The 27980-nt window shown below is 46.4% G+C and overlaps 2 protein-coding genes across 6 annotated transcripts in view; one reads left to right on the top strand and one right to left on the bottom strand.

The window, feature by feature from the left end:
- The window catches only part of Cka (Connector of kinase to AP-1), a 111475-nt gene extending 95613 nt beyond the window's left edge, over positions 1-15862 (bottom strand). For 2 of the 5 annotated variants that reach the window (XM_065445185.2, XM_065445184.2), the window contains exon 1: positions 15577-15861. In XM_065445185.2, the coding sequence (XP_065301257.2) occupies positions 15577-15783 (207 nt within the window). In that variant the 5' untranslated portion in view covers positions 15784-15861. Of the gene's footprint in view, positions 1-15576 lie in introns of all 5 variants that reach the window. The other 3 variants (XM_065445182.2, XM_065445183.2, XM_065445186.2) reach the window with 3 other exon arrangements.
- A 253-nt stretch (positions 15863-16115) lies between these two features.
- LOC135912676 (AP-4 complex subunit sigma-1-like) lies at positions 16116-23243 on the top strand. The gene is made up of 5 exons (XM_065445187.2): positions 16116-16256; positions 16730-16893; positions 17957-18043; positions 20494-20637; positions 22663-23243. The coding sequence occupies exons 1-4, from the start codon at positions 16253-16255 to the stop codon at positions 20599-20601; spliced, it is 363 nt and encodes a 120-aa protein (XP_065301259.2). The 5' UTR covers positions 16116-16252; the 3' UTR covers positions 20602-20637; positions 22663-23243.
- Positions 23244-27980: the final 4737 nt, after the last annotated feature.

Genomic DNA, 27980 nt, shown 5'->3' with positions numbered 1-27980 from the left:
TAAAGCGAGAGTAGCAAGCAGCCCGCGCAAATACAAACGACGTGCGCTCCGGAAGGAGGCCGGCGGCAATCTAATAAAAGAGAGGCGAAGTTCAGTTCCCCCTTTCCGTGGGCCAGAGACGACGACGAGGAGGAAATCGAATGAAAGAAAGAGAGACGGTCTCCGTGGGGCGGAGGGTGCACAGCCCTTCGCCTCATTGAACCTCTTGAATCTTGAAGGCGCCCGAGCACGTGCGGGTGACGTTTTCCCAAGGCGTGCGCCGAATTAATGGGCCCGAACTATAAGGGGGGTCTCGTCTACGTTTTGCGGGCACTCCACGCCCTCCGAAAGATTCGAGCCTGGACTGGAGAAAGAGCGCTGCCGGCTCGATGAACGCCTCGGCCTGGCCGACTGAAGAGACAACGTAGAGGCCTGGATTTCTTTTATGTTTCGTAAGTTTCATGTTTTGAAGCGTCAAGGCTGCCTCCGACTATTCAGAAAGAAAGCGGTCGACGATCTCAGTAAACTTAAAAAAAAAAAAAGAAAAGCTGACAGGACTTCGACAACGGCATCGACTTCTTCGCAGCAGCGGGCCCCTCGCGACCGATAGCAAATATCGTCCACTGCCTTCGATGCTACTCGGAATCGGGAAGCGATTACACAACATATACCCTGGTAGTAATACTTCAGATTCATTCGGAATTGTGTGACGGCGGTTTAGCCATATTTTCGCATCCGGCCTTTCGATAGTACACACACCAATTTCATCCAGACCGTTGCGACGTCGCAGTGGACGAAAAGTAAATGACCAGGCATTTCGAATACGGACAGCGCCGTTAGGCAAACCAACCACGCTATGTCGCACGTTCATCCCTGGAGACGCTAGGTGGCGTCGACCAGTCAAGACGCCTTCGCATCGAGCTCCGACAATCTCATTCGTTTCATCGGTTTTTCCTGCTACCAGCCTATCGACAACTATATCCTCGGACGGTGCTTCGCTCAAGGAACGGCTGGATGTCCTGCCCTCCACAAGTGAGCCCATCTTTTGGATTTTACGAGGGTTTTTTATCCGACCACGTCGCTACGCCTAACGCCGGAGCTGAGACGCAATCCTGGAACCTACCCCCGCTCCCGTCGACGCCAGCCTCGCGCCACCGCGCGCGGCTGCGTGCCGGGAGGTGTCGGGTGCCGTAGACGCCAACGTGCAATCGGAGGCGCCTCGCTCACTTAGAATGGACCTTACCCCGCCTGCCGCCGCAACCGAGCCAGCCAATGTAATGGACACTCAGCAAACCGAGAACGCTGCTGAAGACGGCTGGACAACAGTTCAATACAAGAAGAAGAATCTTACCGCCCCTCTGCACCCTGCTGCGCTCCACACAGTCGTAATTCGACCTCAGAGTGATGTGCACCTCCCTCAGCACAAATTGCACCACATCTCACAGGCCGTGCGGCAACAAGCCCCCCTCAGCCCACACGAAGCCCTGGATCTCTCACTGCATATTAATCCACGAAGCAATATAATCGTTATCAAGACCCCAAGTTCAATAGCAGCGGAGAAAATCGCTTCCATGTCTCAACTCGCACTTGGACCAACCACGCACACCGTCACAGCATACATAACCGCGCCAGCCAACTCCTGCAGAGGGGTTATCCATGGAGTTGACGCCGGCACATCTTCGGAGCACCTGATGCAGAACTTGGACACTTTTGGACCCACCATACTAGCCTCCCGGATGATGGGCCGTACAGAGACTGCTATTATTACATTTGAGGGAAGCATTGTCCCCAGGAAAGTCCTGTATCATCGAGCTATGTTCCGATGTTTGCCACACCACCCCAAAGCAGAGTTCTGTTCCTTATGCCTGATGTATGATCATCGTGCTGACAACTGCCCCACCAAATCAACTATCTTCAGATGTCCTGACTGCACGAGACAACTCAAGCAGGCAGGAGAGGAACACCAATGCTTTCTCCTCTGCCTGCACTGCGGTAGCGATCATAGGACCAACGACCCCAGCTGCCAAATTAAAAGGCAAAAAGACCAAAACAAGACAGAACGAGCCTACTTGCAACGCATCAAACTGCGCAACGAGCAACAGCCTACACTTGGTTCCAGCGCCCCCAACACTGCAACATCAACTGATTACCATCGCGAATACCCTGCATTATTATCGCACGGACAGCAACAGCAAACAACGCAGACGCAACAGCCCCAGAAGAAGCAACAAGACATGCTACCTAACACACCGCTGTCACAGCCGACGACTTCGGCAAGCGCTACACCGAACGTGCAACAACCGGCCTCGAGCAAAAGCCCTGCGCGCACCCCACAGTCTGGAAGAACCATCATACCCAAGGCGCCTGGTAAGCCAAGCACTCCTATCATCCCGCAATCCCCATCCTTCAAGACCCTAACATCACAAGCACATTCTCCTACTCCAATTTACGAAGCACCACAATATCAGCAACACGTCCTACACGCGCATTCCCACAAGACACATTCAACGCTAGAGTCTCGTCTAAACAAATCAGAGACCCTGTTAGAACGCTTTGAAAGCATAGAAAAGAAACTCGACCGCCTCACTGATATTGTCGAAAAACTTGCCTCAGCCTACGAACGTCACGAAACACGCCTAACCCTGCTGGAACAACGAGTAGACCGCATGCTTAAGCGCCTTCTTCCAGATGAAGATCTTAGCTACGAAAACATGGACCACATGTCTCATTCGCAAAAGAGACAACTTCCTGATGACCCAATCGACACCTCCAGCACCCACTCTAAGACCGCAAAGGTCGCTAATCCATGGCAGAAGTAAGGGACGGAAACTTTCGCGTTTGGCAGTGGAACTGCCGCGGTCTCAGTAACAAAAAAGCAATAATGAGGCAATACTTCCTAAAATTGAAAAACCCACCACATGTGTTACTTCTGCAAGAAACATACAAAGAACAGAACATACCAGGATACACAGCTACACATTCAGCGCACAATGAATACGACCTACCATTGATTTCGACGTACATAAAACATAACATTAAACACTACACGGAAATAGCACCAGACTGTTTAGCAAAGTATGTCTTAATAACCACAATATACCCGGACAACTCACAACGACCTGCCAAGCTGTACAACGTCTACAATCCACCGAAATCCATGTACAACCTTAGTCAGATCTTCAAGCACGCTAAAAAAGATGAGAAAACACATGATATTTTCATCATGGGAGATTTCAATGCGCCCAACACATCATGGGGATACAAGGCGAACACGAAAACGGGCAGGTTGCTGGAAGACAACATAAACAAATTTCAGTACACAGTTCTCAACACTCCGGGTGTAACAACTCGCACAGGGGCGCAAAATCAAGTTCCTACTACACCGGACCTCGCGTTGCACAAAGGTGTATATGCTACGAGCTGGGAGAACACCCATGAAAACCTAACTAGCGACCACGACATAATAAACATCATTATACACATGACGCCTCGAAAGCGCCGCGCTACAGTCACCTTCACAAATTGGGACAAATTCCGGAAACTGAGGCAGAATAACACTGACACAGGGCCTGACTTGAACACGTGGGCTAAAGGCCTCATAGAAACTAAGACAGCAGTTACAGACACGCACACGACTTCAGCGCCCGCAGACCGGCCCGACCCGCACCTCACACGCGTCTGGAAAAAACGCAAAAAGCTATTGAGAGTCTTATCCCAGCAACCGCATAACAATCAGCTTCGTGAAAAGGTAGATGATATAACTATTCAAGCGATCAATCATGCCCGGACGCTCGAACAGACAGAATGGAACCAAATTTGCGATAGCATCCAGAATACGTTAGACAAAAAACACACGTGGCATCTTTTGCGTGCCCTGCTCGGCACAAAGAAACAAGTGATCCCTACCATAGAGAAACACGCCAGTACACAAGGTATAAACAAAACATTTGATGAACTTCAGACCCTTTACATACCTGCGGCACATCAGTCACTGTACACAGATTATACGGGCCCCCCAAACGACAACATCGGTGCCGACTTCACTATGGCAGAACTAAACATAGCATTGTTGCAAAACAATAGGGCGACGGCGCCGGGTCCTGACGGCATCACATATACTCTTCTGCGTAATCTTCCCGACGAAGATAAAGAAACGCTTCTCTCGCACATAAATGAGCATTGGAACGCGGGCACCCTCCCAGACGAATGGAGAACATCACACATTACCATGATCCCAAAACCAGGGAAAAAAGCCACGCTTTGCAACCTGAGACCCATATCGTTAACATCATGTATGGGCAAAACAATGGAACGGCTTGCACTGAACAGACTAGAAGAACATTTGGATAACACGAAACATTTTCCGCACCAGCTCATAGGCTATCGCAAGAACATTTCCACACAGGACTTATTTCTCATACTACAGAACACGCTTCTGCAGCCAAAGACAGCACAGACCCAAGCCCTTCTGGCAATAGATATAAAAAAGGCATTCGATAATGTCACACATGATCATGTACTCAAATCGGTTCACGACAGTGGATGCGGCGCCAACATGTACAATTACATACGCAGTTTCCTCAAAGGCAGGACGGCACGCTTCAAAGCAGCGCAGTCTCTTTCCTCCCCCATCAATATTACCCGTGGAACACCTCAAGGATCGATTATATCTCCCACCCTCTTTAATCTTTGCATGACAGCGCTATCAAGGCAGCTATCTACAATCCCTAATCTTCACCACACTTTCTATGCCGACGATATTACCCTATGGTGCGAAACCGGATCTCCAGGGAACGTCGAAACGACCCTCCAGAAAGGCGTCGAGACCATAGTTAACCACTTACATAAAGCCGGACTCGAACCTTCAGCAGAAAAGTCGGAACTTCTCCTCATGAATCGAACACATTACCAAAAGAAAACAAACGCCCTGATACAACTCACCTTATTAGGCAAGCAGATACCAAAGGTTACATCGTGCCGAATACTCGGATTTATCATAAATCACAACAACAATGCTAATTCTAACGTTATACAATATCAAAAAGACTGCCGAAATCTCACGCACCTAATGCGAAGGATCATTAGCAAAAAACACGGACTGAGAGAAGAACAAGCAACACAGCTCGTGACTGCGCTCGTGTATAGTAGGCTTCTGTACACCGCCCCATTCCTAACACTGACACAAACACAAACTCGAAAACTCGAATCTTCACTCAACACCCTTCACAAGGCCGCCCTGGGCCTACCGATATACACCTCAAATGATCGCCTTCAACAAACGGGCCTCTTTCACACTTTCGCAGAACTAACACAACAACACCGAGACAGACAAGTAGCGCGATTGTCTTGTACGGAGCAGGGATGCGAAATCTTGAAACGCGCAGGGATCGCCCCTATCCAGTTAACACCAGTTAACCAAAGCCCTCCGCTACCACGCAACATTGCATTTACAAACATACCAAAAAATATGACGCCACACCTACATGACGGTCGACGTCAAGCGCAAGCAAAACATCACCATATAGACAGGAAATGCATCACGATATACACGGACGCCGCACGCTCTGACATGGGGTCATACGCGTATGCAATATATACACCTGGACAGACAGCACCGATCATCCAAACAGCTGGGCCATTTTCCAACCCTCCCAACATAGCCACTCTGGAGACTCACGCGATAATATATGCCATACAAGAAGCCGTTCTACTCACTAAGCACCACTCCAGTAACATCAACCTTTATACCGACTCCAGCAAAGCCATTCGCAACATACAACACCGACTGTTGGAAACACACCTACATGACATCTTAACAGAATCCTGTAACCGCAAACCGAACATTACAATCACCCTGCGTTGGGTGCCTGGTCATGCTGGGATCGAGGGAAATGAGTTGGTTCATCAACGTGCCCGCGAAATTAACCTCCGGGCGCCCTCGATTCCCTGGCCAAATCCAACGACAGTGGAAGACGCTGCCACGTACAAAGCGCAAATAACTGAACACTACAAGAACATCAAGGAAAGCCGCACTATTTTGCCCCAACCTCACTCCTCACTCAACACGGAACAAGCACATGTCCTTCGTAAAGTTCAAACGAACACTCTTCTCACGCCACTAATGCTCTACAACTTCGGTTGGCGTAGCACAGCTCACTGCCCCAACTGTCCGGAGATAAGGGCAGGTGCAGAACACATTCTGTACTCATGTAACACTGCCATTACCTCTCCTCATTTTCCTTACCCTTCCCCTCCTTCCTGGAGTGCTTGGCTTCACTCGGACTCGGAGGATGAACAACGAGCCTTGGCGGGGCAGGCGCTCTACTTTACTGGGCCTTAGTGTTGGCCTTAAATAAAGTTTTTTCCTTCCTTCCTTCCTTCATCCCTGCGTTTATGCAAAGCAAAGCAGTTTTTCATCATCTCAAACTTATCTCAAACTTGAGGAGATGGTTACTCTGTCCACCTACGTGGAGATACCGCTTATGTCATCCAACAGTCACATTACAAAAAAGAGAGAGAAGGGTTTTTCACGTTCGTAATAGAGCAGTCGGCAAAAAGAACCGACTCGAAAATCGGTTATGTGCCCGAGTTGCCTTCGGGTCACAGGACGATATTCCCATTACTTCGACCAATAGCAACCGCGGGCATTGAAATAGTGACGCTTCGAAGCGGTCGCGTCAGTGCGGGGGGGCTCCGAAACGTCGGCAGGGGGAGTCTCACTGGATTAAGAGAGTTCCCCGCTGTAAGCCAGCAGCGGGTCAAGCAGGGGCCCGCCGTTGCCATGGCAACGACGGGAAGAGGTGAGGACAAAGCAGCAACAAGTTCATGTGGCACTATTGCGGTGCCCCAACTCTCGGAACGGGTCGCTCCGCACAGAACTGGTCCATATGTTTTTTTTTTTTCTCTTTCCAATACGTTAGCAGCATATGGTAAAATGAAATTTAATCAGGGAACCATTCCGAAATCTTATCTCCTCACGATCCCCGAAAACAGCCACGAAGTGTTATCGCTTTTTCTATCGGCTCCTATATTACCGACTGGTATGTTACGACCAAGGAGTGTGCTGTGCGTGTACGGGAGTGGCTGGGTCAGTATTTCCGCGAGTGACGCCGCGCGGTGCACGAAATAGAGGGCGCTGCAGTATGCGGCACGCAACTGCGCCATCTATGACCGCGCTTTCAGAAACTGGGCGTCACCGCAGCGCACAGACCGCCCGACTTTTTGTCGAGGAACGAAAGCTTGCCGCGCGCGAAAGGCGAACGGAAAAAGCCGAGAGAACAACGATAGCCCGGCAGAAACAATGAAGCGCCGATACGATACGTGTCGAAGACCCGGAGGCGCTCTTTCAGAGACTGAAACGGGTCGCGCGGCCGAGTTGCGTAAATAAGGGCAATGCAAGATCTTGATCACACTGCACGTAAAGGAATGTACTGACATGACGCTTACATGTTTTCTTTTAAATCCTTTGAGGCGCCGTGCACACAATTGTGTACGCCAATGTTGTGCGTCAACAGCAAAGGCACTGCGCCTTAACATCATGCAGGCAGTCGTCCAGCACAACCGTTAAGATCCCTAGTCTACAAGCAACACTGACTGGCGATATCCAGTCATTGGGAAACGGGTAGAAGCACGCTGAAGTGCATACGGACACCCGTTCATAAATGCCGCAACGCAAACGCTATCATCACGACTCCTCCGAACAGCCGCCGCGCACTTTCGTAGGCAAACAAGTGCTCTCAAGATAACGATGTCAAAAAGTTCAGAAAGAAGAAGGGGTGAAAAAAAATTTTTAAAAAAGTTCCAACGAAACGAAGACACAAAAGAATACAAACAGCCAAGCACTCGTCACTACAGGCAAACGCAATGCACTACCGCTTCTTAATGACTCTTCGCTGCACGCTTCCTCCTCTGTCCTTGCAAAAAAAGAAAGGAAAAAACCTCCTAATGACTCCGCAGTTGTACGTCGACGAGTACACCGCAGCCGGAGGAAAAAAAATCTCCGCACCTTTCCACATTCGAAGTGTCACTGGCGGGAGGGAACGCGAGGCAACAAAAGGAAAATTACAATTTGAAAAAAAAAAAGAAGCTCGCTGACGGAGGGAGCGCAGCGGCACAGGTACGACCTGCAAACGCCTCTCTCTCGAAAAAAAAAAAAAGGCAAGGTGTGCAAGCAGCTTACCCCGAGACTGGCGGCGCCTTTCGGTGCAACCACCACCACTACCGTTCGAGTAGCGAGAGCCCCAAACGAAGAGGAAGGAGCAAGCAAAGGTCGCCACCGCGCGCACACCCGGGGTGACACCAGAGGAGGAAAGCGAGAAGGTGGATGACAAAGGAGCCGTGTTGCGGACGTGTGTGTAAATCGGCTTCCCGCACGCTGGAAATAGATGATCCGGGGCCGACACGTGCCGGTGTATACGAGAGTGGAAGTGGCACCACCACCACCACCTTGAGCGGTTCCCATCGTCTGCAGATCAAACGCGCGGGCGAAGCGTTAGAGGAGGGGGGGGGGGAGGAGGAAAGAACGTGCCGCAAGGGTTATGCGCATAACGCTGCGAACGATTTGTTCTTCCTCGTTCGGCGCTTCTCCCGAGCACGAGCAGAGTTATGCGGAACAGCGTACTATAGAAGGGACGCAAGATTTCGAAAGACCAGCTTGATGCCGCCCCCCCCACCCACCATTCCCCCTCGAAGGAAACGTTTTCCCGTTTTCTTCCCCCGTCAGGAAAGAAAAAAAACATAAGTGGGAGGAGACATTCGTCTTGCGCAAAAACAAACGCATGCCATTCTCGGAAGAACAGGTAATAAACAACGTCCTCTCAAGAGCGAGACAGCATTTTGTGCCACATGCTAGGCCCAATTTTAAAATGGGTTGTAGTCCCATATTCGCAACGGCGCACTCCACCACAGAACACCGCACCACGCCATACTGTGCGTTGGTCCACATGGACGCTGCCCAGCTAGAAGGGGAAAAAAAGTCTGCTGCGTGGCGCCATCTCTCGAGGCGACGCAAAACCCGCGCCGCGGAACACACGGGCCACTGGCGTTCAAACGAGCAAAGACAACCCTGTCTCAGCGGCAAAAGATGACACTGAAGTGTACGGTGCCCTGTATCTGCCTTTTGAATGTCGCCCCCCCCCCTATTGCAAATGACAAAACTTCAGCGTAATAGAAGTTACAGATTGAGTGATACCGTGGAACAAACATCAGGCCAAGCCCTCGAGAACCCCTTCAGCGAAATGCGTTCGCATCCACGAGGCTTACTGCTTCTAAGCTCATCTACACTCACGCACACTATAAAACTGCCACGTACAGCTCGGTTGTTATAACTGCAAATAACGCCCGGCTACCGTATATAGAGTCGGAAAAGACAACGAGAGAGCAACCCCCCGCCTTCCCCCCCCCCCTACTTACATACGCTCGCTCGAGGCGCTAAAAGCAAGCGCAAACGGACTCTGACATGCACGCGCTTATCGGCTTATCGCCGACAATCTCGGCGCCGGCTTTCAGAGAATAGCAGGGCGAGAACGCGGGGGAGACTGACGAGTCGACGACCGACAGTAGAGAAGTTTTAAATGTAGCGTAACCGCGGGTTTTTTAGCGGAATAGCGGGATCGAAATGCGCATGCTCAGAACGCTATTAACGACCCCATAGGGTTCGGCGTATACGCATGCGATTTCTCAGGCTTAACGTTTCCGATTTTGCGTGGTTTACGTGAAAATATGGCGGCAGTCACGTCCCGGCCCCCCGCTTGGATGTGGACTCGGCGTTGCTTTTGTAGAATTCACTTTCGTTCGAAAAATGACTGCGTAAACGGCGTACGCTTAGTATCAGGCCGCTTCGACGAAAGAGCTTATTCAGGATACCCTCGTAGAATTTTCGAGATCGCTTCACGTTTCGAACGAGAAAAGACCTAAATCAAATACTAAAACTCGCTCTCATGCGAAACCCGTTTGCGGAACGGCAGCGCTATTTCCGTTAACCCCACGCGATTACACTAACGCTAAACAAAAACTCAATCTAGTGTCCCCGCTTCGGAACAAAACGTGGGCGCTGCGGAGAGAGAAAGAGCGAGCGAGAGAGAGAGATTGAATTTTTGAAAAAGAAAATGTACTCTATCGTTCCGGTACAAAGAATGCTTGACTCAAATCAACTTGCGTGATTTCAACGTACCGTAGCTGCACAGTGGATAACCTATAGGAGGGACGCCTTATAATGGAGGCAACCAATGCTCCAATGCGGGCTCACTGCCACCTTGGAATACGACTGCAGCGCATACGTGACCAGAACCCAACACGAAAGGGGAGGACTCCGGCTGAAACCTCAAGACCCGAAACAGGTTTTGGTTTTCCTTTCAAGGAAAACTAGAACAACGTGTCCGGCTTTATTTCACGCCATGGAGAGCACACTGCTACAGCAAAAAAAAAAGGGGGGGGGGGAGGGGATGTTACTTTAGTCGAAACTTCTTTAGCTATTAATAACTGATTCGCTGAACTGTCCGCAAGCTACAGCGTATCATAAAGGTCACTGCAGGCTAAGTTTCCCACGCTTAAATCACAATTCCGAACACCAGGCTGCGTAAACATTTACCGTATTTACGCGTCCCAGCACTAAGCCCTTCAGACACAACGTATCACTGAGAGCTTCCAAAATAATGTATTAATTCTCTGACACGAACATTGGCGGGAAAAAATAAATCTGGACCTTTGACGTGGACATTTTAGTCATATCAGGTCAGTTGTGAAAATTTGTAAAAAAATCCAATGAACGATAATGGCCTCTTATATGGTAAAAATAACTTATTTGTTGAAGTTCATGGGCAGGTTAAGTTGAGGGCCTTCTGACGCAAGAACAATCAACAAAAATTTACAGAGGAATACGCTTAACTACGTAGTGCCTCCTCACCTTCTAAAAACCATTCTTTTCCATCACATTTCTTACTAAACTGACTGATACAGTTATCGGTTAGCCGAGGGCTAACGTTTACATTCAGCCTTAAGATGGAGATATTTCTCTTGTAACTAGAGATAATGTTGAAAGTTACGTCTCCTCGTCGATTTATCGTGATCGAAAGAGAACACTAAATCATTTTAGACAGGTGAAGTGTTCTTTGCCAACACGTTCGTTCATCCTGAGCGAAAAGATTGATTGCTGCAGGACAAATGAAGGACTAGGCTTCACTTTCTCCCACTGAATTTCGCGCCGAAAGCTCAGCGTCGGTCACGTATCTCCCTGTTGTACATCACGGGGATCACAGTGGTTGCGTTTTCCTTTTTTTAATGAGAGCACGAACAGCAAAAAGAACGCACGATGCACAAAAACGTCACATCCGTTAACGCTTGCGACAGCATCACGTATGAGGCGAAAATCTAATCTCGCACAAAACATCTCAAGTTGAACTGGAAGCCAACAAACTACAGGAAACCAGCTACATAAAGCTCAAAACTGCTGCTGGGTGGTTAGATCGAACGTCGATATCTTCTAGTAATGTTATTTTCCGTTTACTGCAGGGGGCACAGACATTATGTGCTGCCCCCACGTGGCCACTTTCTGCGTCATAAGTCACCACACACACACACACACACACACACACACACACACACACCTGCTAAAGGAAACCGGCTCCCAGAAAAGCTGTCACAGCAAATCATTTAAGGCTCTCTGCGGTTTGCCAGTACTTTTGCGAAAGTATCGAAGTACATGGCCTCCATCCAACGCAAATTAAAGGTAAAACAAACGTTTAAGTGTTCCTAACCAGGGCACCTGCTCCGTCACTAGGAAGCGCGCGTTGGAACAGTGAGCACCCCCCGGAAGCCCGCAGGAAAACTGACACGACCCAGTGACACCGCTGTTAGCACGAACTTCTCCAAAGGCCGATTTCCGCTCGGGGCCGCACCGCCCAACTGCCGCACGCGTGCGGTCGCGCTAGAAACCACACACGTCGCAAACTGGTGCGCAAATTTCCGTTTACGCTGCATGTGCGGACGCAGGGTAAACCGAAATGCGTGCACAAGTGTTCCTTCCACGCGTGCGGTGTGGCCCGAGCAGAAATCGGCCCGAAGTTCGAAAGATGCTTCATTCATGTGCGCGTGCCATTTCTCAGATGTAACTCAACAAATACCGCGAAAGTTTCTGCTTTAACAGTTTTCACGAGCACCAACAAAATGTTTATAATCAAGCGAGCATGCTAAGGAAGCTTCAAATCAGGCAGCGACGAAGTTACAATAGCGAGATTGCGGGCATCTCAAAGGGAACAAGCCCAACGAAACTAACCCCTTCAGGCGTTGCGTGCAAAACTGCGCGCAAATACAGTGCATCAAAAGCGAGAGCACCGATGTAAACACTATCTTATCAAATGCGCGGCAAACACTGAAACGCTTCTTATTAGACACGCGCTGCAAGTTTGAATAATATGTGTAGGACGGTTTAATAAAAAGGGTCACAGGATAGACGTCCCGGTATCAGTACGTCGCCATGTAGCGGGTTCACTTCTTGCATTCGTTTTTACAGCGTTTTATATATCCAGCATATATTTCTAATGGGCGCTTTCCATGCGTAGTAGACGCTAAATGTTGATGGTCTCATGTGCGACGTTCCTGTAGAGAGTTCGCGCGTGACGTCCACATTCCGTTAACTTGACCAAACTCGCTCAAATTTTTAACCAGTCATGCTGAAAGCTCAAAAATAAATTTAAATGAAAACTGGCGAAACTAAACTCGATGGAAATTGGCGCCTGAAGCGGGGGGGCTTGCGCAAAGCCGAAACGCATATCACAGCTCCCGCTTTTTCCAAGACCTGCAACGGGACAGTGCGGCAAACCAAACAAAAGCAATCACGGCATGCCCTCGCCGCTTGAGAAGAGGGAGTGCGAGGTGATGAAGCCCTTGCTGCGTAGAAAACCGAAACCCAGATGCGCGCGTGGTTTATTATTTTTTTCATTGTTTACACGCGGTTGAGAAGATCCCGTCTGCAAACATAAATAAAGAAAACGAAAAATGAAGGACACGGGCTTCGTGAACAACTCCCTCGCCGCCCCAGTAACGTAATGCATTGGACGGCAGCCTCCACACGCGAGAGAGAAACGGCGGATAGAAGTTAGACGTAAGGCCATTGCGCATTGTCGCAACTCGCTGTAAAATAAATAACGGAAGGACAAGACACAGAAATAAAAACGCAAAGAACGAGAGGAGCTTGTGCAACGACGCACACGAACATGGCAAAAAAACCAACTGTTGCGCAGGTCAGGGCGCAGGCAAGCGTGTCGAAGTGCACGTACACTGTCAAGTAATGACCCACAAAGCGGTGGCATTATCAAGGGCTGTAAAAACATGGCAGATAGGAAAGCTATGGGCCCAACGGAGAGGATGGCTAACGTTAGCGCAGACGACGTCGGACGGAGTTCAGGCTGGATTGCGAGCGCAGCCAACTTTTAAAAGCCATAAACGCTCCAGACGGCATGTCAAACACTGCGATTCTTTTTTTCGTCCGCAATCGCGGTGAGTGTCGTCAGTACCGTTATTGATTGCAATCTAGGGCGTACCAAAATACGTGCTTATTTTTACAGGCGTAGGAGGGGTTAGCAGTGACAGGAAATGAAACGGCCTTGCCAAGTCTCGTTTATGGATTTTAGCACCGCACGCTGTCGTCATGACTATTAATGCGGAAAGCTTGGCGACGTAGTGCAAAGCACATAGTGCTAAAGGCGCTGACGTGGGAGCGCGTGCGCGGAGTGGCTCGAGCCAGTCATAAATGGCATAAGCAGCGTCACGAAAAATAATCGCATTAGGGGCTCAGTCGTCAAAATGGCGGCGTCCGTACGTCGATTAAAATGGCCTACAAGCTGCGTAACTGCTTCGGACGACGCATAGAAAAGCAGCAGCCACCATCTATCTAGAACAAAGCGAAAGTCAGCGTATCGAGCAGCGGCAACATACTGAGAAACAGGAACCGGTAATCAGCTGCGAGCAACGGTGCACGGAGGGAGAAGCAGAAGGCGCAGAGAACTCGTCTGGTAACAAACGGCACTTTGGCAGACGACAGCGAGGGGAGAACACATGCCGCGCTCGCAGCAGGGGCAGTACTTGAACGTACAACACAAGACGCAGCAACAGCAGCAAAAACCGATAGAGCGTACACCGCGTTCGCGACATCGTTTTCCTCCCGGCACGAGCAAGGCCAAACAATCAAGCCGGCAACAAAAACAAAGCGATCAACAAATGCCGCCGCTGCAGACGGGCTTCTCTTTTTTTCCTCAAGCATACCTGCCGACAACGCGCGCCCAGATCGCTAGGACACGGAAGCGAGCCGCGCACACGAAAACGGAACGACGCGAAGACAGCAACCCCCCCCCCCCAAAAAAAAAGGGGGGGGGGGGAGCCATTTAAAGCAGTAGCCGCATCATTGGGCGCTTCCTTCCGACAGACCCGCTCAGTGCTTCCTACCGACGGGCGCACGGGTCGGTGATGAGCGTCGCCCCATAAAGAATTCACGAAAGGATCACACCGTGACGAAACAGAGCGGCGCTGCACACGAGTAAAAAAGAAACCGCCCCGTTTCTGACGAGGGCCGGATCAAAACACAGCAAGGGCACATACTACGCAGCCATATGACGGTACGGTGTTCCTTCAAACAAGATCGCATCGCTGGGATTCCTCCGGCGTCGATAGTCGCTGCAAGAAGACCCGCGTGTAGGCAGCGTGCAATAAGACGCCGCCAACGAGGTCTAGGGCAGCGATCGAATGAACGCACAGGACATCGCGACGGCCGCGTAGAACGTAGAAAGCAGGCTGGGCCGCCCCCGTAAACCACGCAGTACGTTTATAGGGTTAAACGAAAGGATCACCGAATACCAAAAAGACATGAATGAAAAAGGCGCATCGAGAACTGGAGCAGCCGCGGACGCAACAGCTCTAACCTTGGATACAGTTAGCGAGCCGACGGGGGATTCTTCCGTCGACGGACAGCGCATCCGAGCGAACGCTGCCCAGACCGTCACGTTTTTGAACGTCCGGGCATTTCACGGGCTGATGCCACACAATTAGCCACGGTAAACTGCACTCGATTCCTGGCCGAAAACCGCGATCGTACGGTTCTAAACACGAGCGACAGCTCGTTCATCCCGGTCCGCAGAGAGGCAGCAGCGGAGGAACCCGACAAAGGAGCGTCGAGATGGCGACGCTAGCACGGCACTTAGGAGCGCACGGGAAACGCCTCGGTAGCATTTCCTCGGTCTCGGCACGGTTGCCGCCGGCTCGCGTACACGTTCCCGCCGCGCTTCGAGGCACTGTCCGCTCTAATTCGGCCGTTCTCGACGTATTTTAGGCCTAAGGGAAGGAATAAACCTGAGCGCCATATTGCTTTTTTAAGCCAGCGCTAGCCATTGCCAGAGGCAGTACGACGGTTTGTATGAAAAAGCGGCGTTCCGGGATCCGACCTGCGAAACGCCACGGACACTGTCAACCGTCGGCAAACGCGGGTAAGTTTTTATCGCCGTCGAACAGACGCGGGGCGCGACGCTGACAGGGCGTGCGAAGACAGGCACAGCCGCGAGGCGGTGTTCGGGATGCGAAACAGGCGCAAGCGTCACTGCACACACTCACTTGGAACTCGGCCCTTTCGACGTCCCACTGGGCCCTCTCCATTTCAAAGCGGGCCCACTCGTGCTGAATGAAGTGTAATATCCCGGGTATGGAGTACTGGGGCCTTTGTGCCGGTTCTTCTTGGCTCATCTTGGCGTTCATGCCCATGGGGCCCCCCGGCGGCCCCAACTGACCGGTATGATTCGGCGCTGATGAGACGTCCTCCATATCACTGCATGGTCGCCATTTACATGGATCCAGCCGTGGCCGACGACGTCACTCGGAATGCCGGGATACATTTTCCGCCGATGCGACTGACGTCATTGCACAGCCGCTTGCTTCTGTAGGGTAGAGATGGCGCGGCGAACGCCGCAATAATTCGAGTTGGTGTTGTTTGAGGGCGCCACGCGACATGCCAGACTCGCAGCTTGTTTATGTGTTAGGTTGTTATTCTAGGTTTCGATCTGTCTAGTATCTACTGCAGGATATCATGTGCGACGTATGCGCGTTCATGGGAGTCTGAAGCGGTCCAAACCTATCTTTTACTAGCGTTATCGATATCTTGAGTTAATGAATTGCATGCGACAAACGTATTTCTAATGCTTAAAAGCACACAACGCGAGGTATCTGCACTGACAGCATATTTAGGATACTTCAATACCGTTGTCTTTGTGACGGAGCTTCTCCTCTGCTTCAGATGTGTTAGCATTTCTATTTATCAAGGTCGCGGGCAATTCAAAACAAATGACAGCAAATAACTAGTGTTGCTTAATGGTTTCTGTTGTATAGATTGTCAAGCGAACCATTCGTATGCTTTGCAAAAAGCACAGCGACGCGAACGAAATAGCGGGCCTGGAAGCATGCTTTGCCACACTCGTAATCGGGTCGCAGCGAAGACAGCTTGTGAGGAGAAAGAGGGGGCGAGTTTTCGAGCTGTCGCTTTGCGTAAATGATTCAGTGCTTGCTGAAACAAAGCTGCTGCGACATTAGTAGAATGTGATTTGTGCGCGAATAAAGATAGAGTGGGCTAGTGCCATCACTGCTGTTGAAAAAAGTTGCTGGACCATTTGATCGCATTTACCAATTTAAAATTAGTTTGTGGGTGTTGTTTGGCTTTGAAGTCGTGCCAATTACAGCTTAATCCCATTTGCTTGTCATTTTGTACGATATGCAGCCCCTGGATGCGAGTTGAATGAAGACATGTACAAATTCCTGTTGATAGCCAACTGCGAACAGCGACTGCGTTACGCTTACTACTTTTACCCGGTCGACAAAGCGAAAAGGCCTTCGTTGGAAGCCGCACTGATCCAGAAATGTCTTTCCAGAAATCAAAACAGCGTGAGTATTAGCTGAATATTTTGCAACAGTTGGTGTGGCGATGCGTGCAACATCGGTTTTCTAAAATTCGATCAAGGCGAATGTTTAAAACGAGTCCTCCATATGCCGCTTAAACCCAGACATTCTCATCTGTTTGTTATAATTAATGACCAGATTCATATATTTATGAAGGATTCAACCGCTGCGATCAAGCGCGCAGCTGCAGCGTTTATCACAACCGATCTAACAGTAAGAATTGAGCGACGCATAATTACTTATGCGATGTTTTCCCGTTTTCAGTGGCTTCCAAGCTGCAGTCTTGCGTTTCGGTAGCCCGTATATCAGTAACAAGAATTCAGACGGCGTTATAACGAAACAAGATAAACTATATTGAAAGTGTGGCTTGAACTAGATGCCATAAATCGATAATGTATATAGTTAGTGCCCACACCGCCATCTGTACGTTTCGCACTCATCTTACTTGTCACACCGCAGTTCTGAACTTTTAATATAAAACAAAGTTAGCATACTTGATGAAGCACTGGTGTAAACCGCCAGTAGAGTTGACATGAATCTTACAGCATGTATGCAAATCATTAGCACATCTGGTTATAGCAAATCTGACGGTCCCATTGAGCAGTATGGCCGATTTTACTTTGTGCGCCAAAACATTCCTAGTGCATAAGGTAAATATGAGATAGATTTCATTCTATTTGTCGAATACTAGCTTCACTCTTAAACCAATGTATGTAGTAATATACCATCAATATCTTTCTGTCAAAAACAGATGCATAAAGAATTAAGCCAGCAGCATAACTAAACGAGTAACTATAATTGCTCATGGTTTGGCTTTTGTTTATGTTAAGGCAAACTGTTATACGTACAAAGGAAAAAAAATGTTTGCAATAATTTCCAAAGAAACCTATAGATTGACAAAGAAACCTATAGGATTGATAAGTTGCCAGTGGGCACACATTTGACAAATCCGTTTAATCATAGCAGGTATAGTTAAATGTCAGCATGAATGGGTAGGAATGTCTTACGAAACGCAGCATGAGAACATCTTTCTTCATTCTATTTCTAGTGCTCATTTTTTCTGCACGGTGGCTTCAACATTGTGTACCGCAAAACAGGACAGCTCATTTTCATCATTGGAACAGACGACGATGAGGTAACTCACTTTTGGTCATTTTTGCTACACTTAGGGTGTGCAACTTGCTTTGTCATTAGATGCAGCCGTCACACGAGGTTGTACACCATGCTACCCTTTCACAACTAAAATCACTCCATGGCGTATCCGCTTCCTTACCTTTCCGACTGGTTTGACCATCAAGTGCTTGTAGTGTATTAATGTGGGGCACTTGGAACTAGAGACATTGATGACCATAGAAGAGCAAAGAGTTCACATCATTAACTTACTGAATCAGGTTCACTGAACTGAACTTCACTCTGAATTAGCACTTCTGCCATTCCTCTCTACCAGGGCCTTCTTCATTTCATACTGGTTTCATAATAAGTATAACGAGCCTGTATGAACACATTTAGGGGCACTTAGGGCCCGAGGCCCAGTGAATTATTTTTGTTTTCGTTTTATTTTGTGTTTATTTGAAATAAATATATTTTATCATTCACTTATTCTGAATAAGCATGTCATGGCCAAGGTTAGCTTGTGACTCACTAAGGGGATCATGACAAAATGCAGTATTTAAATAGTATACGTTTACACACACTTGTTCTCCTTAACATGATAGTCATATTTAGTTTTAGATCCTCTCAATTCACTCTTGTTTTTTCGCAGTAGCATTAAATTGGTGTCATGAATATTAACCAACCCGTTACACAGGATGCCTTTTACTTTGTGAAGCTGTGACACATTAAAATCAATGTTAAAAAAAAAACTCATTTCAAGCATTAAAAAATAAGTGACATCTATGGGCTCTTTAGAGCAAGCAAATTAGATTAATTATCAATTAATCAGCAATTAATTAAGAAGCAATTAATTAATTATCTTGTGGTAGAATTAATATAACTTGGTTTGCTCCACGACGGTGTGTTTCTGTTTCCAAAAACCATGGTGGTTTTTGTAGCTAACAACCACATTTCATATGTTGTTCTCTGGGCCCTCCAGCTGTTTTCCTTCCATCTTATCAGTCAGCACTATTTTTCAACCTTATCGCTCCTTATCACAAACAGCAGTACCTCTGTAACTCTGCCCTCACTCTCGTGGCAAGAACATCCTTTTGCTAGCTCCGTAACAACAATGGACCCTATGTCTTGCACCTGAATGCTGCAGACCACTGATAAAAAAAAAGTTAATCAATAGCAGCACAAGTGTGCAGAAGTTGCAGTGTTGATATCAGTTTGAGGAACGATAAGAAGTGTTTTGCAAAGTATCCACCGAAGTTCAGGGAAACAGTGTGGTTGCTATCTGTGTGGACCCTTTCATGTCTCACTGGGTCCTCCCAATTAACCTTAGTTGCTTATTCAGCAGAGTCTTTGTGATCCTTATCATGTTTACCATAACCTTCAGTCGTTGCATGAAAAAACAATTTCCTGTGCACGAAAGAGCTCAACAACTTGAATGTACTTCAGTCACATCAGATATGGAGCTCTATATGGAGCGCTATGGAGATTTGGAGAGATATGGAGCTATGGGTCAACTCAGATTTTCCTATTCAAGTACACGTAAAATGCAGTAATGCTCTTTTTTTTAGACATGTGCTGGACCAATTAGATTTTTTTTTTTTTGCATCTGAGAGAAAAAGTTGAATTCTAGGAACTGTAGGAAGTGAAATTTTGATTTGAGCCCTTTACAAAACTTGCTGGAAAAAATGGTAAGCTTCAAAAAAAACAATTGAAGCATAAAGTCTACAGATACGTAACTCTCCGTGAACAACAGATATCGCAGTTCTGTAAACTGCATCCATCAGAGCGTCTGAAGCGGATCGTACTCACAAATGAGTGGTTTACTTGAGAATAGTGCAGAGTACACCAATTTGTGAATTTCAGATGTCTTAGTAAGTGCACTTTAATGAATTGCCATATATGTGCTTATTACCGAGTTACAGATTTGATTTTCATTTTGTTTTTAAATTTTGCAATTTCCAACATTCTTTTGTTAAGAAATATGCAGCTTGAATAAAAAGATACTGCTTCCTACAGTCACGAGAATTAAAGCTTTTCTTAAACGCAACAAACCTCATCAAATGCACTGCAGCAGATGCTGAGAAGAATGAACTCTTCATCCCCATGTATTTATATATACAAGCGGTCGAGCTAAAGCTTCCTCTTTGAGAGCAAGGAAGCAGATGCGGTAAATGTTTAGACTTTGGCAGCACCCAAGCTTTTCATTTCGTTTAAGAAAATGTAGAGAGGTTATTAGACAAAGCCTGACGGCACCACTATAACACAAGGTAATGGTGCTGTCCAACGATAGCCTTGCCTACAGAGCTACAAATGCACCACACTTTTATTTTTTTTTACTTATGGCACATCGATGGTTTGCTTCACGTGGACGTCGGATGGTGAATGCATAGATGTGGATTTGATCCTAGGGTAAATTTAACACAGCAGCCTCTCCTGCAGAGGTCACAAGCGAAACATCAACCTTGCTTATTGCAGAACAACCTCGCCGTGTACGAGTTTGTGCGCGCTTTTGTCCAAGTCCTGGACGCCTACTTCTCAGGAGTGGTAAGTAGCACAATGCACGTAACTCATACATACTTCTAATCCATTCTTTCTGTTCCATTTCAGACTGAAAAGAAGGTATCCTTACTTTTAAAAAGAATTTACCTTTTTTTTAAAACTTATCACGCATTACTGACAAAGTGAGAAGGGGTAGCCGTCTTCAGCAAATGGCGACAATAACTGCTCTGTTTATTTTCATCTCTATTAAACAAAGAAGAAAATAATTATCTGACCCGGTTAGGAAGGACTACCTTGTCTACGACGCACACTAACAAATGTACAAGGCCTCGCTCATTGCTCACTAAATAATTTATTTTTGCACGTTTCGACATGAAACTGCTTCAGTAAAGCTGTACAATACATTTTCGGGTATTTCAAGTGAACCTCTGCCCAGTAAGAGGGCCAGATTAGAATACCAGGGTAATAGATTACAAGGTCATGAATATCTGAAGCAGCCTATGGCCATTGTTGGTAACTTGTTTTTGGATAAAGTGACCAGGTCATGGCCCAAAGCACTGCATCTCAAGTGAAAGGTTGCAAGATGATATTGATGTCTTGCTCAGAATTTCATCTTTCTCGTGTTTAAATTGTTCCTGGACGACTTCCTTAACATTTTTTTCTGAACTAAGCTTTTAATTACCTCCCACAGCACCCAGTCAACGGTCAGAATGTGAAAGGGGAAAATGGCTTTTGATTTTCCAAAGTAGTATCACATCTCAAGGCAATGCTTGGCATAGAAAGGCAGCCTTGGCACACTCAGATGGCTCATTAATAATCTCTTCGGTTCGTCTTTAGAAGTAGCAACAAATGGAGTTGCATACGGTATCCCATGTGGTTTAAGTGCGGTGAGGCATTGGACTTTGCCCTCCACCCCCACATTGTCTCAAGTAATTCCACCAGAGCACTTTACTGGCTATTTAATTCCCTAAAAAGAGGACTAAGAAACCCGCTAGGACTCCAAACAGGCAAAGTTATCGTTAAGGTGACTCAAAGCCCTGCTAAGCTTAGCAATTTTCTTGCTAAGTTACCCACAGCGCCTGTGGCTAAGTCCAAAAACATGCTTCTCCTTGTAAACATTGCAGACCAGTTTTCGGTGTGCTATAGCCATCTCTGCTTCTGCACCTGAGCCAAAAAGAAAAGAGTGAAAAGTTACTTACTGTCGTCACTGCTCTCTTTAGACAGCCACTGTCATTCACTCCGTGTGGGGTGTGTCACAGAATGGATAGCTACTGTCTGACTGGGTTCAGCAGTGAAGGAGTGAAGCAGTAGAGAAGGTGGCTGCTTGTCCAACCAAGCAGATGAAGCAGGGTATTCACATAATGGAACATGTTTGGTGGGGACGTAACAACATGGAAATAGATGGACACAATGCATCCGTGTCATTTTGTCCACGGTCACTGCATTCCACAATTAACATCACTAAGTGTCCAAGCAACCCAATGCCATGTACTGTTCACATAACAGGAGGTGGCCAGTTTAGCCGTGCCAGAAGAAAGAAATAAAATGGCAGTTCACTGGGCAGGTTATCACATAGCGTCAGTACAGTAGCAGTGACAAGGTCACAAGGAAGGCCTTGATTAACGATTAGTTCATTCTTGACAATACAGCTGATACAGAGGGCGACCGAAAAAATTTTGCAGGATGATATCTGGAAATGAGTAACCTCCCAATCCCAGGGATGTTTCTTTACTTTGCCAAAATGCTGTACGATACCCTGTGACTAAAGTGATCACAGGTCATTCTCAATCATTCTCATCACCGACTAGCTTATAGATACGTCACATTTGGTGATTGCCATTTGTTGGGCGTGTTGGTATATTGAAAGCATATTTAGCGCCAGCGAACAAGGATGGAAGGGAGACGACATTGTGCGCATTGTGTTGTCGTCTCCCTTCCGTCCTTGTTTGCTGGCGCTAAATATGCTTTCACATTTGGTGACTATGTGGTGCACTTGTGCTACTGTCGTTTAGTGCAAGAAAACTTATTTACTTTGGTAAAAAGGAGGTACCCCGTCTCCAGCTGAAGTAATTGGACATTTAGCCATTGTGACATCGGCACTGCCCGTGCTTCTCAGAGAAGTGCCTTGACTGTGGATGGCACCAGATTGTTGCAGAGTTCTACAAGCTCCACCTCATCCTGCAGCACATGGTCAGCAACGGAAGTGTGTCGGAGACCAACGTACAAAACGTCCTGGAACGATTGAAAGCTTTCGACAGTGCCTGAGTGTGCCTGCGGTTTAGTATATCTTCGTGGTAGGGAAAGAACCATTTGAGATACAAAAGAAAACAAAGCACGCTTTCAGTATCTTCAGAAGTGTTAGCTCAAACAGGAGCAAACGTATTCTTGGTCTGCTTTGTGACCGGCCCTGTCCGTGCACTTTAGCACATCCTTTGAGCCAAGACGCTTAATTGTGGAGTTTCAGTGTGCTGCACACTTTAAACATGTCCAGGGAGGTTCACAGCCAGATGTCGAGATAGGCACAAACTGAAGGCCATGCCTCCATTGCAAGCTACTTTATGTTCTTTCAAAGAATTTCCATGCATTGTCAGCTAGATTTGTGCAGCTGTCTGTCGAGCTGATTTCACCCGAAACACTTGCTTTCTTCTTTTTTTTTTCCGCCTGTACGAATCACATAAATGAACATACGAATTAAATATGCTTTGCTACCTTTTGTCGACTGGTAATTTCAGACTGTATGCGCATGCTGTGGAAAAAAAAAAATATTTTTTACCTCGGCTCCTGTGTCTTGTAAACTGTTGTGAACGGTTGTGCAGAATGACTTCATGCATGTAAACACAAACGTAATTCTGTCACTAGCAAAGAATTCAGGAGAAGCTCCAGCCACAACAATGCTTATCACATTCTGTTCATTTCTGAACTTGTGAAGTTCTCCTTATGTTCCACATAGAAACAGTTGTGCACTGTGCCTTAGTAGTACAGATGAACATCACTGTCATGAAAATGGATATAATGAGTTGTTGGATAAACTGAAACAAGCCTAAAAATGCTGCTTGCGAGCGTGCAATTACTATATGCTTATACCTAAATGTGCACGAATGTCCAAGACCTTCAAATAACAAATCGAATATTGCCCGATTCGATTCGGCCTTTGAATCGAATAGTCACAATTCATAAGCAGTACAAGTATTTCTTGAATAGTTTTCTAATATTTTAAATAGTCAAATGTCCACGATCAAACATAAAATTTGAGCAGAACTATGATAAACTTCATCCTGGTGGCGATAGTAGGCACAATATGCAAAAAGTTACGAAGCGGAGCACGCTTTATGTTGTTCAGGTAGCCCGGCGCTTCTGGCTAAACCAGGATCATTTACACTTAAAGGGACACTAAAGTGAAAAATGATTTCTTCTGCATCAGTAAATTACCATTCTACAACACCAAAAACACTACTCTCACAACGATGAAACGTTTGGTAAGCCAGAAAAAGCGCCAGAACGAAATACGGGTGGCGACGCCTACATGAGTTCCCGCACTTGGGGGCTGTGACGTCTTGGATTTTGGTGACATCTTCTAGGGCCTACTGATTATACATAGCGGTACAGATCGACTGCATTGTGTTCTAAATAAACCAAACATTAAACATGGCAAGTTTCGGGAACCTTTATTCAGCCAACGCGGCCCAAATGCAAAAACATACTTTGGAATCTCTGACGTCACGCTGACGTACCGACGCCAGGGTTTCGGCGCGAAATTCAAATACTGATACTTGGACCTTCATTTTCTCATCTAATATGCAAACTATTTTTTTGAAATGACTGCCTGCAGGGTTCTCAAACAATACTTCATTAGTCTAAACTGATTTATTGTTTCGCTTTAGTGTCCCTTTAACAAAGAGCCCCACATACACAGACAAAGTGCTTATTTGTTCCTAATGCTCCATTTACACTTGCGATTAACAATGCTTCAAAATTTGCATTGTAATGACAGAAACTTGCTAATGTTGTGACTACACTAGTGGGAGTGTGAACATTGTTTTATGAACAGGCAGCACATTATTTTAAATAACTGTTCAATTTGATTCACTTCTGGCACTGTTCAATTTGTGCATGATTCGCTCTCATTAACTACTATTTGCACACCTCCAAGTTATAACGAATGTTGCATGTAACACTGGTACTTTCATGTCAGTGCAATTTCATTATACCGATGTTTGACTGGAAAGAAACTTGGTCAGGTTTGCGCAGCCAGGAAAGGTCACTTGAATAGAATGGAACGCAAACAATTAAAAGACCTAATGCACAAATGCGCACCCAAAGCATAGGTAATGATCGTAGCAGGCAGTGAAGCCCACAGACATAGGCATGCTCACATATAGCAGTCACGACAGACAGCACATCGTATGAAAGGTAGTGCCAACACCCTATTTTTTAGCTGTGCATTCATTTGTGTTTTATTAGCTTGCAGCAGTTTCCGTCTCGCAAAACCAGTGCAGGTTCTCACCCAATAACACACTGTCAAAATTCTTTAAGCACACACGCACACATACAAACACACACATGCAAAAAAAAAGTATGTACAGGATGCAGAAGACATGGGACACACACAAGTACATGTCTCATCTGCATCGAGCGGTATTTTTGTGTGTGCACCAAACGATAAGAATTGGAGTGGAACAGCAACTAGACTGTTAAGCAGTCTGCCAATAGATGGCAAAGGGCAGAAAGTCAATGTAACTTAAAAATGGACTTAAATTCACTTGAATGCACATGTATATAGTAGAAGGCACAGGAGTGACGATGATTGGCTGGTGTACCTATACAGATTCCCGTTGTTATGAATTTGCCGCTGCATTTTTTTGGTTGTGGGCTGTAGTGACAAAGGAACTGAGGCATGGTCAGTTGACTTGGGGCCCATCTGCGAGTACAAGAATGACATATAAACTGTTTTGAGTCCTGCAATGCCCAATGTGTCATGTACGGGGTTTTTTTTAGACTATACAGAATTATTGTAGATAACCTGTGGCAGATGGCATAATTGTAGTCCTTGAGCGACGGACTTCACATGCATGAGAAATCGAAATGCACAATCTACTAACTAACAAAATATATGAACTAGGTTTATAACTAATTACTTTAGGACACACATTGCAATTTACTAATTGTAGCCAGCGAGTTTACAAGGCATATTCATTTGGAACGAATTCTGAGGATGGCATGGGTTTCAAGATATGCACCTTAAAACGAATAGTAAAAATGCGCTGTTGTTCCAGTTCTTTCTTTTAACAAAACACCGTTTTATATGTTGAATTTCAAAAGTAACTGGAAAGTTTATGCATTTTGTTGCACACTTTCGAAATTATAATCTAGAAATTGGATTGCATTCTCAGGTTTTACGTGCGAAAACCATGATTTGATTGTGAGGCATGCCATAGTGGGGGACTCCGAATTAATTTTGACCACCAGCTAGGGTTTAACATGCCCCCAATGCAAGGAACATGGGCGTTTTTACGTTTCGCCCCATCAAAATGCAGCTGCCACAACCAAGATTTGATCCTGCGACTTCATGCTTAGCAGCTCAATACCATAGCCACTAAGCCACCGTGGCGGGTAAAATATCTCAAAATTAATGCCATTCTGGAAATTCCTTCCAACAGATGCACTTTGAAAGTTCACCGGCTACAATTATTATACTACTCTATGTGTGGTAAAGTAATTAATTCAAATTTTAATTAGTACATTCTTGTTGATTAACCAATTATGCATTTCAATTTTTTGTGCAGGTCAAGACTGCCCCCGAGTAATCCAGCTCGAGGGCTAGAATTTTACTACCTGCCACTAGTGACATTTCAAAATTCTGTATAGTCTAAAAAAAAAGCACCCATCATATGCTATGCTGCTTTGAAACCTCAAAATTCTGATTTAAGCACTGCTTAAACGCAGTGCATAGCTTGTGGTAGCATGTTTAATATACTGGAGAGTTTACGGTTGTGGGCAGTTCGGCAAACCAGTTACTATGTAATTACTCTGCTAATTCTAATTAACTTACAACACAAATATTTTATTGTAGAGATGCATTCAACATGAACCATTTGTTCTAACTTTCCCTGATGCGCAGCTGTGTTCAGGCATTACGAGGTTAATTAGTACTGACTGACAGCTTATATGTGCACACAACTGCAGAGAGTCCTCGCAACTTATCCACAGGTAGCATTTCGTTAACCTAGCATTTGTACTACCAAGATTTGTCGCGACACTACGAGCACTTCAAACAGTAGGTTCTATTCATAAACAAGCCAGCCATCCTCCAATGCCTTTTGCCTATAACACAAGATATTAAGCCCAGAAACCCAGTTCATTATTCTTAATGCCACTAAGGCACGGTTATCCTAAACGAATAAATCATGACCTACGCTGTTGCCAGAATTCCCATATTGTCATATTTTATGCAATGCCCCGGCAGGTATAGATTTCTAACAAACTTAACCTGCTCCACAAAACCCGAACACTATTTTATGTCGAGAAAAATTAGAACCTGATCATCTCAACATCTGCCCATAGAGAGTACATTTTTACCAAAAAGCAATGAAACAATATTTGAACTGAATTATTGCACTGAACTACTGTGTTAATATGTGCCCACTGAATATTCAGTCACAATTAATCCCACATCCCGTCACCACTGAACTTAATATATTAGCTGATCACTTAAGCCATAGTGACTTAGCGCTTGCCAAATGGTTAGTGCCTAGCATTTAGTTCATTTTCCAGTGCATACGATTCCGGAACCGGGGAAATGTCGTGCACGCTTACCATACATACTGAAATTCCGGTGCAGGGACTTTTCATGGACAGCAGTCCCCGCCGATCGTAACATCAGTGCAGAATGGTCGCGACACGTTTCCTGCTCCCACAGCTTTCGGCGCTTCCACTTCGTCGTCCACAACAACGACGTGGAAGTGAGCGATGGTCTTCCCATTTCAAATGCGTAGCGTTTGCCATCATGAGGGCATTCGCACAGAAGTGGAGCGTGATGGAAAAACTGGCTTGTGGCCTTGCAGAGTTTGAGGATGCCGTGGTTTTTGCAATCGGCCTTTTTGCAGCCTGTTCACAAGTTAAACGTACCTTCGTGCGTGTTTGGAGGAGAATTAAGACGTAATTCTTTTCTCGCCCCCAAGTCCATAGCCACTCATCTGCCATTGTCAGTTAATTAGTACATCAATTAGTGTCGCGATTGTCGTTACACGAGAAGAAAGCAGCCCATTTTTCAGCATAGTGTGCACCTGATACATGTTGACCCCCCCCCGCCGCTACATATTTACAAAGTTTTGCTGAAGTATTTTTTCGAACTATTTACACCTGAAACATTGCTGCAGTGAATCAGAAATGCTACTATAGGCTTTGCATTAAGTTTCCTGCACTTATAACAGAATTCAAACTCGGCATATGAACAATGAGACTTT

This window comes from Dermacentor albipictus, chromosome 7, assembly GCF_038994185.2.
Source record: "Dermacentor albipictus isolate Rhodes 1998 colony chromosome 7, USDA_Dalb.pri_finalv2, whole genome shotgun sequence".
In the NCBI taxonomy this organism is placed as follows: Eukaryota; Metazoa; Arthropoda; class Arachnida; order Ixodida; family Ixodidae; genus Dermacentor; species Dermacentor albipictus.
The sequence above is the reverse complement of the archived record's forward strand: the minus strand, read 5'-3'. Positions and strand labels throughout refer to the sequence as shown.